Here is a 16194-nt window from a genome sequence, read left to right as displayed (position 1 = left end):
TGTATTAATTGTCTGGTATTGTCCTGTTTCCTCAGCCAGTGTAATTATTTAAGCACTGTGGGGGGGTTTTCATGCTGTTTTTGCTGTTATTGTAGAGCAGATGTCTGTGAAACACATGTTTAATTACACTCCGTTAAAGTAATTATATCCTAAAACTTTTTATTCAATGGCTGAGATATTACATCACTAATTTACATGGCTAACACAAGGCTACATACTGAAATAAAAATATATTTGCACCTTTGTAGAGATATATGGTGTGGTTATTATGTGTGTTCTTTTGTATTGTGCAGAGTAGCTAATTAATTAGCTAATTAGTCTAATGTGTGCCTGGGTACATTTCTCATTATCTGTCTGATGTTCTTTTTATTGATGTATGATGTCTTTGTTGTTGACAGGAAGGTGTGGAGGTCAGAGTGGCTCGGATATTTAATACATTTGGCCCACGTATGCACATGAATGATGGAAGGGTTGTCAGTAACTTTGTTCTGCAAGCACTACAAGGAGAACCTTTAACTGTAAGTATTCGCCAATATCCACTTTCACTGCTTATTGAGCTGTGCATATCCAAGCCCTGTTACTCTGCATGGCATGTACACTTGCATTTGGCATTCCCTTTCTTTTCCACTTTGCGTAGAGACTTAAAGTTTGTGCACACACCATGAACTTCTGGTAGTATTTTGTTATTGAAAGCAGTTGAGCCAGTAAGTGTAATTGTAAATAGTAATGGTCCATAGATACAGAATAATGACCCGTAATGGAAGTGAGCAAAAGTACTGCAGTGGTGTCATTACTAGATAAATCATTAACACAATGATGACATCACAAGAATATGACAATGACATCACATCACAATGATATTAACATGACTTTGAAATAACAACATCACGATAACATGATTATGACATAAAAATGACATAACTTCAAAACAACATCATGATGACTTCATAATGCCTTCATGATGACATAGGGGGGGACATCTTTATGACATCAAGATGGCAACACAATAACATCATGATAACAGTATACAGTCATTACGTTGACATTCATTGGATCGACCACTGAAGGTCGACATGGGGTTAGGTTGACATGGTTATTAGGGCGAAGCATACATTAGATCGACAAGGGCAATGTCTACAGTCACAAGGTCCCTTTTTTTTTTTTTTTGAACAGACATGCCGACAAGAGGTATTTCATGCCTTACTTATCCGCTAGGGCAGTGGTTCCCAAACTGTGTGCCTAGGCACCCTGCGGTGCCTCAGGACACTTGCAGGGGTGCCTTGGGTTGGTGGACCAGGATGAATTCATATTATTTATGGTCAATGTAACAGGGAAACCAGTGCTTGTGGCTGCCAATCATAATATATGTGGACAAACAGAAGCAAATCCTGTCCCTCACCAGATAACTGTGACCTATAAACACAATGCACTTAATTTAATATTTTTTTTCTGAATTTCTCGATAAGAAGCATTTGGCCTAGGGGTGCCTTAAAAATATTTTGATGCTCTAGGGCGCCGTGATTCAAAAAAGTTTGGGAACCCCTGCGCTAGGGTGTGGTGGGAGAATAAAATAGTGCCCGAAGCATGGCGAGCGCATGGGGTGCACTTTTATAATGTCCATATCGACTGTGTCTACATTCGGGATAAAAAAGGCAAAAACACCATGTCGACCTAACCCCATGTCGACCTTTAGGTGTGTTGACCTTGATGCATGTCGAACTTCAGTGGTCGACCTTGTCAACCCTATCACCCATACCCATGATGACATCACAATGAAATCATGGTGACATCACACTGACATCATTTTGACATCTAGATGATGGGGTCATCAAGATGACATCACACTAACATCCTGGTAACATCACATTGACATGACGATGCAGAGATCATGATGACCTCACCGTGACATGATGATGACATCACGGTGACAACAATGACATGATGATATCGCACTGATATCATCCTGTCATTGTGATGTCTTCATGATATCACAGTGACATGATGACATCATCAAAATGACATGATGACCTAGAAGTGACATGATGACATCAGTGACATTGCAATGATGACATCAGTGACATTGCAATGATGACATCACAGTGATATCATGATGACCCCACACTGACATGAATACATCATGATGACATCACAATGAGAACACACTGACATGATGACATCGTGTTGGCCTCACGCGGACATCATGATGACATCACAATGCTCTGTCGCAACCTCCCTTTAATACAGTACCCTTATTTATTGTTACAATTTAGTGCAAATAGCATTAGTTATCCCCCGAGACTCCTGTGAGCCCATTGTCATAACAGTTTATTATGGTTGGGGAGAGCACAAACAAAAGAAAGGTTTAATAAAAGACTTGGCGGCCAATCCAGTTATACTCTAATCATGCAGCAGTAGCCGCACTTTATGGCTGCATGATTTAACATAAAAGTGCTTCCTGCCCCAAAGAGTTCTTAGAAATTTTGTGTGAATTTAGCTGATCTCAGGCCGTGAAGGGTTCGGATGCCATTGCCGGCATTAAAAATGCTGCGGTAACGGAACATCTCACCTTTCGCACCTAATTGAATTGCCCCCTATTTTTTGAGGCTCATCCAAAGTTTTTCCGTAATCTTTTCAGCAAGTACTGCATATACAGTATGTGACCAGATTAATTTCTACTACACCTGAAACATGGTTGCTCTTCCTAAAGTTTTTGCAATGGCTTCCTACCTGAAGCTCCCAGCACAGCAGTTTTTGGAACTTGGAGGTTACTTTCAATAACATATGCCCTGACCGTTTGTAAAATAATGTATATACAGCCAAAAACAGAAGTTTTAGCAAAAACAAAAATACTGAAGTTATTCTTTTTTAAGTCCTTTGACACATTTTGAACTAATTTGGGACCCATGGAAGTTTCTTATGATTGCAGTAAGCATAGTCTTGTACATGCAGGCCCACTGTAATTAGATTTTTTAAACACCAGCTGTTGTGGGATTTTCATTTAAATTTAATTTGAGTTTTTTTAACCACTGGAAAACTGATAATTTTATTCCCCCACAAAACCGCTCAATAATTGTTGGGATTTTTATTTAAAAATGTAGTAATATATTTAAGAATTGTATTTAAAAAATATACTGTATGTCTAGTGTGTTTTTAGGGGGTGTATATTCTGGACATATAGCCTAAAAATAGTAACACACACACACACACACACACCCTTCCTTAGTATTAAAAAAAAATCTAGGTTTCATAAAAAAATCCCCTTCATTTGTGACCTTGACAGCTGAAGCCCTCCTGGCACCAGTCGCATTACATGTGACGCTGCCAGGTAAGTAGTTAAAGAGCCTGTTATGCTCCAATCAACACCAATAGCTGTGACAGGAGTTAAGACTATCATTGTACCATTTACAGGAAATAGTCCTTGTAAATGTTAGACATTAATAATCATTACATCATATTAACCGTTTCTTGCAAAAGAGTATGCCTTTTTAAACCTTTGAATGCCAACGTTACTAAGAGGTGCAAAATATCAGCTAAAAATGCCAGCACTCACGTCGACTGTTCTTTTTTTTGGGTGCAATATATTTTTTTTTTCCTTTTTTTTTTTTGTTCAAAAAATACATTGTGATGAACAGACATTAAACACCACATAAACATTTGAATATATTTGAATATACATATACACCTACTATCCAATGTACCTTTCATAAATTTTTTATCGAATGCAATAAAGCTAGTTTATCCGAACCACATTAAGGGGGGTATTCAATGTCAGGGGCACGGCTGTCGAGCAAGCTCGACAGCCGTGCCCCTGTCCCGTTCTCGTTTTGCTTGCCTGGAGCTCGGCAGTCGGGATTCAATGTCCTGGCTGCCGAGCGGCGAGAAGGGGGCGTGGCCGTGAGTTGATGATGAAAATAGACGAGCTCCGGCGAGGAGCTCGCCTATTTCCGGCTTTTCTCGGCAGAACGAGCCCGACAGCTTGTGCTCTCGGGCTCGTTCTGCACAAAACCCCTGTTCAATGCTGTCGGGGAAGACAGCATTGAATAAGGGCCCCGCAGCCACCTCCCCCGTCAGGAGATGGCTGCGAGAGCACGCCTAACATTGAATACCCCCCTTAGTTAACTGTGAACATCGCACACTTTGAGATGAATACAGATTGGTCTATTTTGTATCTTAATACACGCGAGTAAAATCATAGTGAAAACATATCTCGGTTTTAGGTGTCACACTCCTGAAGATTAACATTGTACATACAGGAAAGAGATATGCAATATTAATCGTGTGGCACCTCTATGGATAGCCTAGAATCATTTCATCTGTCCCATTTGTAATGTGGTTCCTCTAGATTTATAAGTAAATCTCTTATGTCCCGACACATCATTCACCAGAGCACACCAGTTTTATATATATTAGGTAAGGACTTATCAAACCATCTCCTTGCAATACTTACTTAGTATGTTAGACATAGGACATACTAAGGGTTAAACAATATCCCTTTTGCTTTCTCATATATCTTTCATTGTCACCGTTGTTACTTTTAAGTGTCGGCTTCAAACCTCTCCCTGTGCCATTATACTGAATATATTTGTCCACTTGTTTTATCATTTCTGCTGACTATAAATGTACCTCTCTTTGTGGACTGCATCCTGACATCTCAGGACACTTAGACAGCACTGTGTGGAGAATAGCTAAAAATGGCTGCCTCCACTGTAGTTATGCTGATTGGTGCTTTATCTGTCTGTATCTGGCACCTGAAAACTTTCATGTACTACCTTTCTTCATTTAGCTCTCTAATGACCACTCCTGACTAGAAATGATTTATGCAGGAATTCATAAAATAACAAAGTTTTGGTTCACCCGATAATATTTGTATTTTATTGGTGCTGTAGATGTTTGGTCAAATTAATTGGTGCTTTAGCTACCAAGTTAAAATTCTAAACTGATTTGATATTTTTAAATACAGATTTAGGAAATAATATTGGCATTGCTATATTCTGTTCAGGGTGTTATTGTGTAAAAGGCTATGAGCAATATTCATGTTGCTTCCCTGTGGTTCTATCAGACTTGTACTGATAGAACCACATAAATATGATTGCTGAGTGACCAATAAAGCCTTAACTGACTGTTTTCCTTTATAGGTCTATGGTTCAGGATCTCAAACCAGAGCCTTTCAGTACGTCAGGTGAGTTTTTATGTTGGCAGGACAGTCCATTTCATTACAATACGTAAGCACCGGTGAGGGCCCTGCTCCTACCACACTTACATATTTTACCACAGAGGCTTACTTTGTGATGAAGTATAATATTAGTTGTAATTTCTTATGGAGCACCATTTCCTGCATGTTTGTTCTACACTGGCATCCGCCCTGCATTATAGAAACACAAAAAATCACACATATAAGCAAGGCAGATTACAGTACAAATTGTAAATTAAGACAATGGCATTCAGACACTATGTGGTCACTTCAGTAAACTAATCCCCGCATGCTGTAGAAATGGCAGCAGACTCGCCCCCGATTCATGGATTCAGGGCAGCCAAAAATCCACTACTCTGAAAGTACCAGAATGCGACATGTAGCTGCACGTGCCTGCAGAGGTTAGAACATCGCATACAATGAAATCAACATTATTAGGGCAAAAGCACATGCGTGGATTTTTATTTTATTTTTTACCTCCTGTCATTATAAGAAAAGCTGTCTGGAGTTAGTTTTTTGTGTGCAGAAATATCAGCAATACATGGTGTTTGCTGCACTCTAGTGACCAATCTGTATAAATACTTTCTACAGTACATTCTACATTTCCACAAACACGCATTTCTGTTTTTTTCTGCTAGTCATAGCATCTCTTCCATACGCCCTCAGCACTGATTGGCTCTCCTACTACCAGAGGAGATCTGGCCCAAACCGTTCTAAATTTTTGAGGATATGGTAAATCTCATTACATTTTTCATGTTTTTCTCCCAATTGCCCTCAAATAGCTTTAACTTTGATGGGGGGAAAAAGGATACAGAATTATCTGCTAAATATTAAATAGCTGTTTTTCAATGGAAGTGATTTCTGGATATGTGGGGGTTACTTTGCATTGGCGATATTGCAGAAATATTACAACTACGAGGAAAAGTTCAAAGTATTGTATTCTTTGATCGGAAACAAGGGCTTAATTCAGGAATGAATCCTAACCCATTTGACAGACCTATTCTGCATAGGGGTATGCAGTGTCAGCCTGATTGTTCATTCTGTTATGGAGCCGGGCAGCCTTACTGTAAATGCTCTTGTTAACCCTGTGTTTCAAAAGTGGCGAAGCCAGACGTGGCCCTGCTTGCATGTTTGGCAGCCTATTGTCACCTGAGACTCAGGATGCCGGGCTCCCGGCTAATGCTAACCTGCCTATTCTCACCCTTATGGCATATTGCAGCATACGTGTCTCTCCCGCGTCTATTCTCAGCTAAAAAAACAACCTGTGAGGCACCATGAACACTCCCCACCCACCCAAAACCAAAAGATGCCGCCCCAGCACCCTTCCCTGAGCTCTCACCTACTTGCAGAACTAGGATTTCTGGATTTTTCAAAGATCAGAATAGTTGTGCATAGATGGCTTCCTCAAAGAAATAAAACACCTGGACACAAGTCTGTTCCAGTTCAACTCCAGGTGTTTTATTTATTCGAGAAAGCCAGTGAGTGCCGACTGAAGTTTCGGGGCTGCGCCCCTTTGTCAAGGTGTATGTGGTTACCACATACACCTTGACAAAGGGGCGCAGCCCCGAGACGTTGGATGTTTTCCACTTGTTGTGAATACACGTTTTGTACTAAGACCTCTGAGTGCCAGTCTTTTTCTTCAACTGTCCTACCGACTGGATGGGCACCGGGGCAGTTGCCACATTGGAGCGAGTGCCGGACCGCATTGCTATATATATATATATATATATATATATATATATATATATATATATATATATATATATATATATATATATATATATATAATTTCAGTACTGTACAGTGATAAGACATCATCATCACAATCTGTTAGAAAAACAGCCCTCTATTTGTCGTATTGCTAATTATGTTACAAATGTCACCTATTGGCTGTTTTTAGTACTGTCTAATTACACAATGCTTAAAAATATTGTTAAATTGGTAAGTATTGTTAGTTTTTCTGAGATCAATATAAAATTCAGTCTGGCCAGACCAATACAGGTATCTGTTTTCTATCACAAAGACCTTTATGTGGGTATCAGCTTTCCATGTCTCCCAGCTAGGGATGCCAATCCCGGGGCATTTTTTCAATCCCGGGATTGGCATCCCTAGTTGTGTTCGGCATGTCATACACATCCCCGGGAGTGGAGTGGGTTCGGAGGTGCAGGGTGCCTCCGGGCACATTCACCTCCTCCTTAGCAGACAGCTGCCGGAGAAGAGGCAGGCGGGCAGAGGAGAAGAGGCGGGCATGCGGACAAGAAGGGGCTGCATCAGAGCGGGCAGTGTGGCCTGCGCAGCGTGAACTCTACTGTCACGATACGCAGGCCACCCGCCGGGGTCGGGATTCGGGAACAGCCAGGCAGCGTCTCAGCGGGTGCTCAGACACTGCTCAGCATTAGACTGCTCACTTTTTGGGCCAAATACCGGGATCCCGCTGATCCCGGGATTGGCCACCCTACTCCCAGCTGCTGGTGCTTGTAACCAGTATAGCAGCTATTTTAATAGTCCATGGGTCCAAGCGATGCTCTGTACTGAAATGCCAGTTTTGTAAAAAGTAGTTCTGCAGCTAGCTGTATGGCTTTATCACCTCTAACGCTTTTCCCCACCTGCGGTCAGCGTCAGTGGCTTCCTCAGAGAGAGTGTACATTAGGGTTGCCTACCTGACCCCCTCTCCTTCAGGGAAAAAATGTTCTGTTCCTGGCCTTCCCTGGCAATTTATGATTGCCATCACCTGTGGTGAAACACCTTTCTTATCAATTACTTCACTCCTTACATGTGATTGTAATCCATATATTACCAGGGAAGCCCAGGAACAGAGCATTTTCTCCCTCATGGAGAGGGTCAGGTAGGCAACCCTGGTGTATGTTGTTGTAATTTGGACTTGGCTGACAGAGCGGATCAGCAGACGATAAAGTTTTAGTAAAGAAGATAAGCCTCGAAACTTCAGAGGATGTACAATCACACTTGGCAGCTCAACAGGAAAAACAAGCAGCCACTTGAGAGATGTATTTGTGGTAAAGTGGCTAGTAGTGACGTTTGAGATGCTGCACAATTATGGGCAGTATTCAATGATGGAGTTCTCCGTGCATGGAGAGCGTTTGATTTTGCTCTCCATGCACTCTCCGTGTTCCGGAGGGCTCGCTGCCACTCCTGCTCCCACTATTCAACGTTTTTAAGACTCGCCGCCACTCGCGGCGAGTCTTAACCCCTGCAGCGGACGAGCGTCCGCGGCAGGGAGCTGACAGGGAGCCGTGGGACGTGGCATCCAGGGAGATTAAAGTCTCCCTGGATGCCACAGAACATATGTGAGGGTAGGGGGCCCCCCTGGGACCCAGGCAGCACAGGCTGCCCCCCCCTATAGCCAGCGGGGGACCCAGTATTCACTGCACCCGAACGTGCATACGGGTGCAGTGAATATATGAATATCTAATGAGCGGCTCGAGCGCTCCGGCCCCCTGCTGGCTGCACTGTGTAAAAAAAAAGAAAAAAAAAATTTAAAAAAATATTTTTTTTTTAAATTAAATATATATTCATGTGCTATAAGCACATGAATAAAAATCACATGCCCCTTCACAGAAAAAAATTCCTGATTTTTTGACACCAAAATACAAAACCCTTTTAGATTAAAAGTTCACATTCCAGCTCTCCATCAAAAGATGGAGAATTTCTACACGGAGAGAGACGGCGAAAATCACTTAGAAAGACGGAGAACATTTCACATTAAATAGGGTTGCTCGCTTTTGGAGAGCAAAATGCCCCGTCCAAGGCGAAAAAAGCACAAATTCTCCACAAAACACGGAGAACTTTTCTCATTGAATACTGCCCTATATCTCCTCACTAGCACTGTGAGGAGACGTATGCATATCTTAAAAACTAGAGCCAATTAAAAAATAAGGCTGGTATATTCATGATCAGGAGCACATAATTAATCTAAAGCAATTATTAACTCCCTGGCAACAGATTGTACTGCCTGTATGTACCTACTGGAGCAGTGGAACAATATGTTCCTATGATAATTGGTCAGTATGTGGGAGCAATCGATGCTCTGACATTTGCTCAAGATCTAGAAAAGGCCTGATATGGTGGTTCCAACTAACATGTTTGATTCTACCAACTAATTAGCTGACTATAATGTCATTGCAGGGTGTTAAGCTTGAAGCTTTCCCCACAACTAAACCATTTGACCAGGAAGCAGAAAAAGGAGTGTCACCAGTTTGCTCTGTCAGCTGAGTGCCACGGCTTCCTCTGTCAGGATCTTAGCCCTATGACATAAATGGCCACATTTTTGAGTGATCTATCAAGAATTATTCTAATTACCATTTATTTATACTGTATAGTGGCAAAAATCTGTAGATGCAGTATTTTAAAGATCTTCCTTCCTACTAACAAAAAAAAAACATGTTAATCCTTGCTGGCTGTGGTAGTGCACATCGAATGCGCTTTTATGAAATAAATGTAATATGTTAACCATTCTAACAGTGTGCATGTGAGTTAGATGCAATAAATCCTACTGTCTCTTCTGTTCCAGTGACTTGGTGAATGGACTTGTAGGTTTAATGAACAGCAATGTCAGCAGCCCTGTGAATCTGGTGAGTACTCATAGATTTCTTTCCTGCTGTTAAGTTTCCATAAATTAGTGTGACAAGTCCTGCTTAAGCGCTTGCCAGGTAGGGCTTTGCTGTACAAATAAACACTATGTAAATATTTCACATTTATTCCTGTTTGTTTTCCGCTTGCTTATTTTATTTACCATCTTAAGCAGTTTGACTACAGGGTTGGATGATGTGTAGCTTTAATGGTACTGAAGACAGACTATACCGTGTGAGAGTCACACGTTACATGTAGATTTTGCCTAACTGATTAAAGGCAAATATAACATGTAAATAATTAAATTGTGTAGAAGTTCTTACAGTATAAAAGTTTTTGAATACAATTCCGTTATCTCCATTTTTATTTTGGAGGGGGGAAAAAAACATGTAGAGTTAAAATAAATATATAAAAATATAGTACAACTTGAAAATATTTCCAGGAAAGATCACAACTTTTAAATCTTTTACATGCAGTCATTTTAGCAGCGGATAAGTTAATAATTGCAGTTTTCAATTAAAGCTGTAATGTACTTTCATTTCTTCCACAGGGGAACCCAGAAGAGCATACAATCCTGGAATTTGCAAGATTAATTAAACACCTTGTTGGTGAGTTCTTTTTGCCCTTGAGATATCCTGCCAATTATTGTTTTAGATGTGTAATCATGAAGTGCATAATTACATGGATACCTTCGGGATTTTAATTAAAGCCCTTCTCATAGCAGCTAATAGGGAAAAGAATATATACAAAAATGTAAGTTCATCACTGCTCATATAAATATCAGGGCTGCATTTCCCGCAAGCCCCTCCCCTCACAGGTCGCGATTTGCTGGAAGCAGGGGTTGCAGGGGTGGAAGAGCCAACCTGACAGCGAGGAAGAGCAGTGGGAGTGGAATGGACTAGAGGCAGCAGCAGAGCCAGATTAAAGGGTGGCCCCTGGGGGTACGTATTCCCAGGCCTCCCTCTCTGAATGGTCCCACTGCGAATCTGCGGCTTTGTTCTCAATGACAGCTGGTCTGCAACGGTTCACTTTTAAGATGATGTTCATCGGTAGCCTACAGATCCTTGGCTGCAGGGAAGGTGGAGGCGGAGTTCCGACATTCAGAGCCACATAACCCAGGCATATCCGTTTGCAGGCGGAGGAGAGAGAAATGTGGATGCCCTCCCTCTCCTCCCTGTTTTAACTAGCTGACATGGAGGGTTGGATAAGCCTGAATTTAAATCTTATGCTCTGTGATAGAGGTGTGTGTGTGTGTATGTGTGTGTATATGTGAATATAATATATTAATATTAGGTGGGGGCAAAAAAAGTGGTGCCTTGGGGTGGTCTTACAATTAAATCTGGCCCTGATAAATATCCATAAACGTATTCAAATAAAACCCTTGTCACACTCCACATTAGGGGGAGCATGCAATAGGATACCAAATAATCAGAAGGATGTGATGCTGTATTCAGTATATTAATTTCTTTACGTATCCATTGTAACCCACACCTCCTAGAGTCTAAGCTCATTAGGCCAGGGACATATAGAACTACTGTTTCTGGTACAGTATGGAAGTGTCATGGCCCCCATGGACTAGGGATGGGTAATCATATGATGTTTCATCGGTAACATCGGATTTATGGTTCCAATGTTCGATGTTTAACCCTGCAATGTTGAGGATCCAATGTTTCATCACCATCGCAAGATTTCTACCCCCGATGTTTTTCTCAATCTTCCAATGTTTTTTCTTTTGTGTTTGCAGCCAGCTCACTCTCTCCTTGATTTATATTCATTAAAAACTTAAGAGACTGATAAAAAAAAACATTAACAAACATGACAGTATCACTGCTGGCTGGGCTTTCATATGTGTGTGTGGCTGTGTGCTGCTGCTGTGGTTGGTAGCTGACAGTGAAAGACCACTGGTCTGGCCAGCCATTCAGCAGCAGCACACAGGACAGCCCCACCCCTGCCTCACTGCAACTGGTGCTGTTAGTGACTCACTGGTTGCTATGATGGCTGACTGCAGCTTTTGGGAAAATTTGGGGGCCAGTTTGAAAGTATGCTGGACTGGAGTCTCCCCTTCCCCAAGTTCTGTTATTCCCCTCCCAGTTTTTATTTTGTTTTATCCACCTGTATTGTGAGGCCCATAATTTATGTACCTCAATAGTAGATTCCTATTTTGCTACAAAGAGTTTTTTTTCAATGTACTATGTGATTGTTCTATGTAGTATGTTCTATGTTGCACTGTGTGTACAGTTTTTTTTGTTATTTTCTATGATCAACATAAGTTATTAGCCTGTTGCTACAGTTAAAAATCTAGGTAAAAATAGCAGATTGTGAGTTGTTGCAATAAAGGTTTGATAGTTAATGCTTCATGTTTTTTTCCTTCAGTAACAAATTTGATTTACCACAAAACATGAATCATATATCCATTGTTTGTGTGTGTATAACTGTAAGCCTCCAACAAGATAAACTTAATAGAGAGATTATTTATCATTTCAGAAGCTTATTAGTGTATAAAATGCTTTGGTAACCAGTTTATTTAAAAAATATCGAAACATCGGTTAACATCGGGTTCACAGTACCAATGTTTAGGTCTAAATGATGTTTTGCAACCAATGTTGAAAAACATCATTTGATCGATGTTTTCTTTCGATGTCCCATCCCTACCATGGACTACAGGTTGGCACAATTTGTTAAGACTACTAAATACATATTGAATGTGTATATGTCAGAGCTGGCTAGTTTAAATCAAATGGATTAAAAAAAGGGCAAGTCTAAAGGAACACACCTGTTATTATTTCACATTCATTTTTTTCTTGTGGTCTTCATTTGATTGAACTGAACCAATGCAGTAAATTCACGTGTGGAACAAATAGGAAGGATGAACCAGATCAGAGTGGTACTAATTCTGCTTAACAGCATCTTGCTTGCTAACTTGCTTGATCCAGAGCAAATCAACAAGGAATTGGAACCTGATTTCCAAGCTCAGAGTAGGAGTCCAGTTTTCTTCAACCCATTAATAGTGAAGTTCCAGGCACAAGTGCTGTCACAAGTAACATCCTATGAAGTGTGGGAAAGCTAAATAAATGTGTATGCAAAAGTTAATCCTAATGTATACCCCATTATTAGAACTTCTGAAAGCAGACTTGCAATTGAAAAAGCCTCTAAAGTAGTGTTTTTATTCAGAATGTTTAATCCCTGTGAATTGTTTATCTGAATATAATGCAGTTGACAAGTGTAGATATATTGTCCCTCAGCACTCCTGCAAATGTTATACATAATTACAGTCTGTTGTTTTCCTTGCAGGGAGTGGTGGAGAAATCCACTTTCTTTCAGAAGCCCAGGATGACCCACAAAGAAGAAAACCAGATATCCGGAAAGCCAAGCTCTTGCTTGGTTGGGAACCTGTGGTAAGTATATATGGAGATAAACCGTTTTATTTGAATCCTTATAACTGAATGTTAAGAAATGAAATTGCTGCAACACTTTCTGTTCTCGTTCACCTATTGCATATAAGGCAATGTAACCATACCATATTTTCTTGTGTTAGTGCCTGAGTATTTTAAGTGTACAAAATTGATTGGTCTATCTGCAGCATTTAGGAAGGGTGCTGTAGTTATGCTGGACTTTACTGTCTGCAGAAAGCCTATATCCCCTCTGCCCTGTGCCCCCTCTGTACTGCATCCCCTCTACCCGCTAAGTCACCTCTGCCCTGTATTCTGGCTTTCCTACTCCTCCTGTTCCCAATCCCAGTGGTACTGTATATACAGGAGTATGTCATTTCTAATAGGCAAACATACAAACAGGGCCCCCTGTCTTGGAATGTGACGTTTACACAAGAAAATACGGTACATGCAACCCTTAACAGTAAGCTATTAGAAAACTCAGTGCACAGTCATGCTTTGTGTTGCGCTGAAGCTTATCAAAGTCACTGCAAATCAGCACACACGTGCATTTAAACTTGTTTTGATTGGCCGATATCATTTACCAGGTTCACCCTGAGCAAAATATAGTTATTTATTTATTAAGTTTGTTATATAGCGCAGCATATTCCATTGCACTTTACAAAAGGAGACAGTGATACAACAAACAGGGTATTTACAGACAGTCAAACGGTAGGAGGGCCCTGCTCACAAGCTTGCTGCTTTCTAAACGCTTGTAAAACTACATTAAGTACAAGAGAAATGCTGATAAAACATCCAAGTGTGTTTGACATATTTTATAAACTCATGCATGTGATTGGGTCTAGGGCTGTGTGTTTTATGATGATCTGTATAAATACAGGCACTGCGGACCTGTATGTTAATTTACATTTATTTCATTTGACACTCTTTGTCGTTCTGATATATGTATGTATATATATATACGATATGATATATGTTTTCAAATCTTTGCTATTTTTGGTCCACTGTTTTTTTTTTAGACCACATTGGTTATAAAGTACTTGTGTTTCTGGTCTATCCCCTGGAATTCCTATAGTAGCTAAAGTTTATCTGGTCTGTTCAATTACTATTTCTTAAGTGCAGTACTGACTTTGTGCACTGTAGAAATCCCTTAAAAAAATATATATACTGTAGAAGCAGTCCAACATCTTTGTTTTGTTTTCAAAATTGGTCGCTGCCCTATTAGGCAGAAAGCACTTCTATGCAAATTCCATTCACCATAAAGTGCTGGAGCGATGTAGCGCACCCACAAATCGACTGAAATATGCATTCTGTATATGTGATCTAGCTCCTTATAAAATATCAGCCTCTGTTGCTCTCCTCTGTTCTCTTCTCAGGTTCCACTAGAGGAAGGTTTGAACAAAACCATCTACTACTTCAGCAAAGAACTTGAATATCAAGCAAACAACCAGTATATCCCCAAGCCGAAACCAGCAAGAATAAAAAAAGGTAGAATGCGACAGAACTGAACACTCCGTAAAGAAGGAAGGCTACTTTGACGGTTTACAGGATGTAATTATTGTTCTCCTTTTTCCCTTTGTTTCTTTACAAGAAAAGACTTCTGAGGGGCATCATGAAGAATAAAACTGGAATTTCCCTACGAAGCTTGCTTTAAAGGAATGGATGTGCCTAAAAAAACATTGAACTGCAAACATTGCCTTGCACTTTTTCAATTTGTCTTTCTATGTACAGTAGTGTAGGAAATACATGGAAATCTACACATTTTATATATCTTGCTGTGACTGTTTTTGACTACTGTCGCTGGACAGGTCAGCCCTAGCCCCTTAGCCGGTGGTGTGGCCAGCTAAGAATTGTCAGAGCCTGTCGAGAACAACGGGTCTGAAAAGTGGTTTCGTTTGAAGCTGAAGCAACAAATGTAAACAGAAAATGCCAATTTTATTTATATATGTAGAAAGAGATGTGGGGGTACTTTTAAATATTAAATGTATTCTATGCATAAAATGGTAGCAGCGTTGCCAGAGAATCAGCTTTGACATACTGTCGACTTTAATAGGACCCATCTACAGGTCACTAAGGTTGGAGAGTGTAAAAATTATGTTAGAGCTCTATGGGTTTCTTTGTTTTGTTGTTTTTGGTTTGTTTTTTATTGTTTGTTTTTACTTAAATATTATGTTTGTTTTGTTTTCTTGAAGATTCACCAAGCTGTATATTTGAATTTAAAAGCAGCTATTATAAATAAGAATATTTTGAATCATTATTGTGTTGTCAAGTGTACTCTTGGATAAAAAATAAAGTATTATCAGTTTTTGGTGGTTGAACATGATACTTTATTAAAATAAGACATGTAAGATATCTGCAGTAGCTTTTCCTTGTCAGACAGATATTTATTTTTATTAAAAAGGACCACTTGTCCTAAGTGAAGCTTATTGCAAACTAGAGGTGCCCACACATGGATAGATATTGTGTCCAACCCACTATCCAATTTCCCTTGAAATTCATGGCCACATCATTCATCATGCTATGATGTGGCCAAATCCTTCATGGCAGGTTGTACATCTTTCCGCCTGCTGAAGGGATCAGCAGGCTCAATTAACAACCCAAGGGGCAACCACATTTGATCGTGATCATGCCCACACACTGTAAGGTTTTAAACATAGTTTGCAAACGGCCATATAGTTTTAAAAAAATCTTACCGTGTGTGTGGCAAACTAGGAGGGCAAATTGAACTGTGCACTTTGACCGTAAGCTCCATTCACACTAGATTTTATCATTGATGATATTGTTAACAATTTCCCTTAAACTACCAGGTGAATGGTACAGTGCATACACACTGAGCAATATTGTTAATGACCAGCAGGAGCACGCATCGATAACTATGTTGAGCATACACACTAAGTGATAGTACAAATGATATCGCTCACAAGGGCCAAAATGAGCAAAATAATTTGTAGTATTGCTTAGTGTTTATGGTGCTTTAGGGATGCCGTGTTCACATATCTGTGTGTAATGATGTGATTTTGCAAATGA

General features: G+C 40.2%; 1 protein-coding gene across 3 annotated transcripts in view; it reads left to right on the top strand.

The window, feature by feature from the left end:
* UXS1 (UDP-glucuronate decarboxylase 1) overlaps nucleotides 1-15472 on the top strand; it is a 41504-nt gene extending 26032 nt beyond the window's left edge. For 2 of the 3 annotated variants that reach the window (XM_083173996.1, XM_083173995.1), the window contains exons 10-16: nucleotides 399-518; nucleotides 5136-5179; nucleotides 9720-9780; nucleotides 10329-10386; nucleotides 13070-13173; nucleotides 14544-14655; nucleotides 14759-15472. In XM_083173996.1, the coding sequence (XP_083030122.1) occupies nucleotides 399-518; nucleotides 5136-5179; nucleotides 9720-9780; nucleotides 10329-10386; nucleotides 13070-13173; nucleotides 14544-14655; nucleotides 14759-14790 (531 nt within the window). In that variant the 3' untranslated portion in view covers nucleotides 14791-15472. The remainder of the gene's footprint in view (nucleotides 1-398; nucleotides 519-5135; nucleotides 5180-9719; nucleotides 9781-10328; nucleotides 10387-13069; nucleotides 13174-14543; nucleotides 14656-14758) is intronic. The other variant, XM_083173997.1, reaches the window with a different exon arrangement.
* The last annotated feature ends 722 nt before the right edge of the window (nucleotides 15473-16194 follow it).

The sequence above is a fragment of the Crinia signifera genome, chromosome 2, assembly GCF_055691185.1.
Source record: "Crinia signifera chromosome 2, ASM5569118v1, whole genome shotgun sequence".
In the NCBI taxonomy this organism is placed as follows: Eukaryota; Metazoa; Chordata; class Amphibia; order Anura; family Myobatrachidae; genus Crinia; species Crinia signifera.
This window is presented reverse-complemented; position numbering and strand designations above follow the sequence as displayed.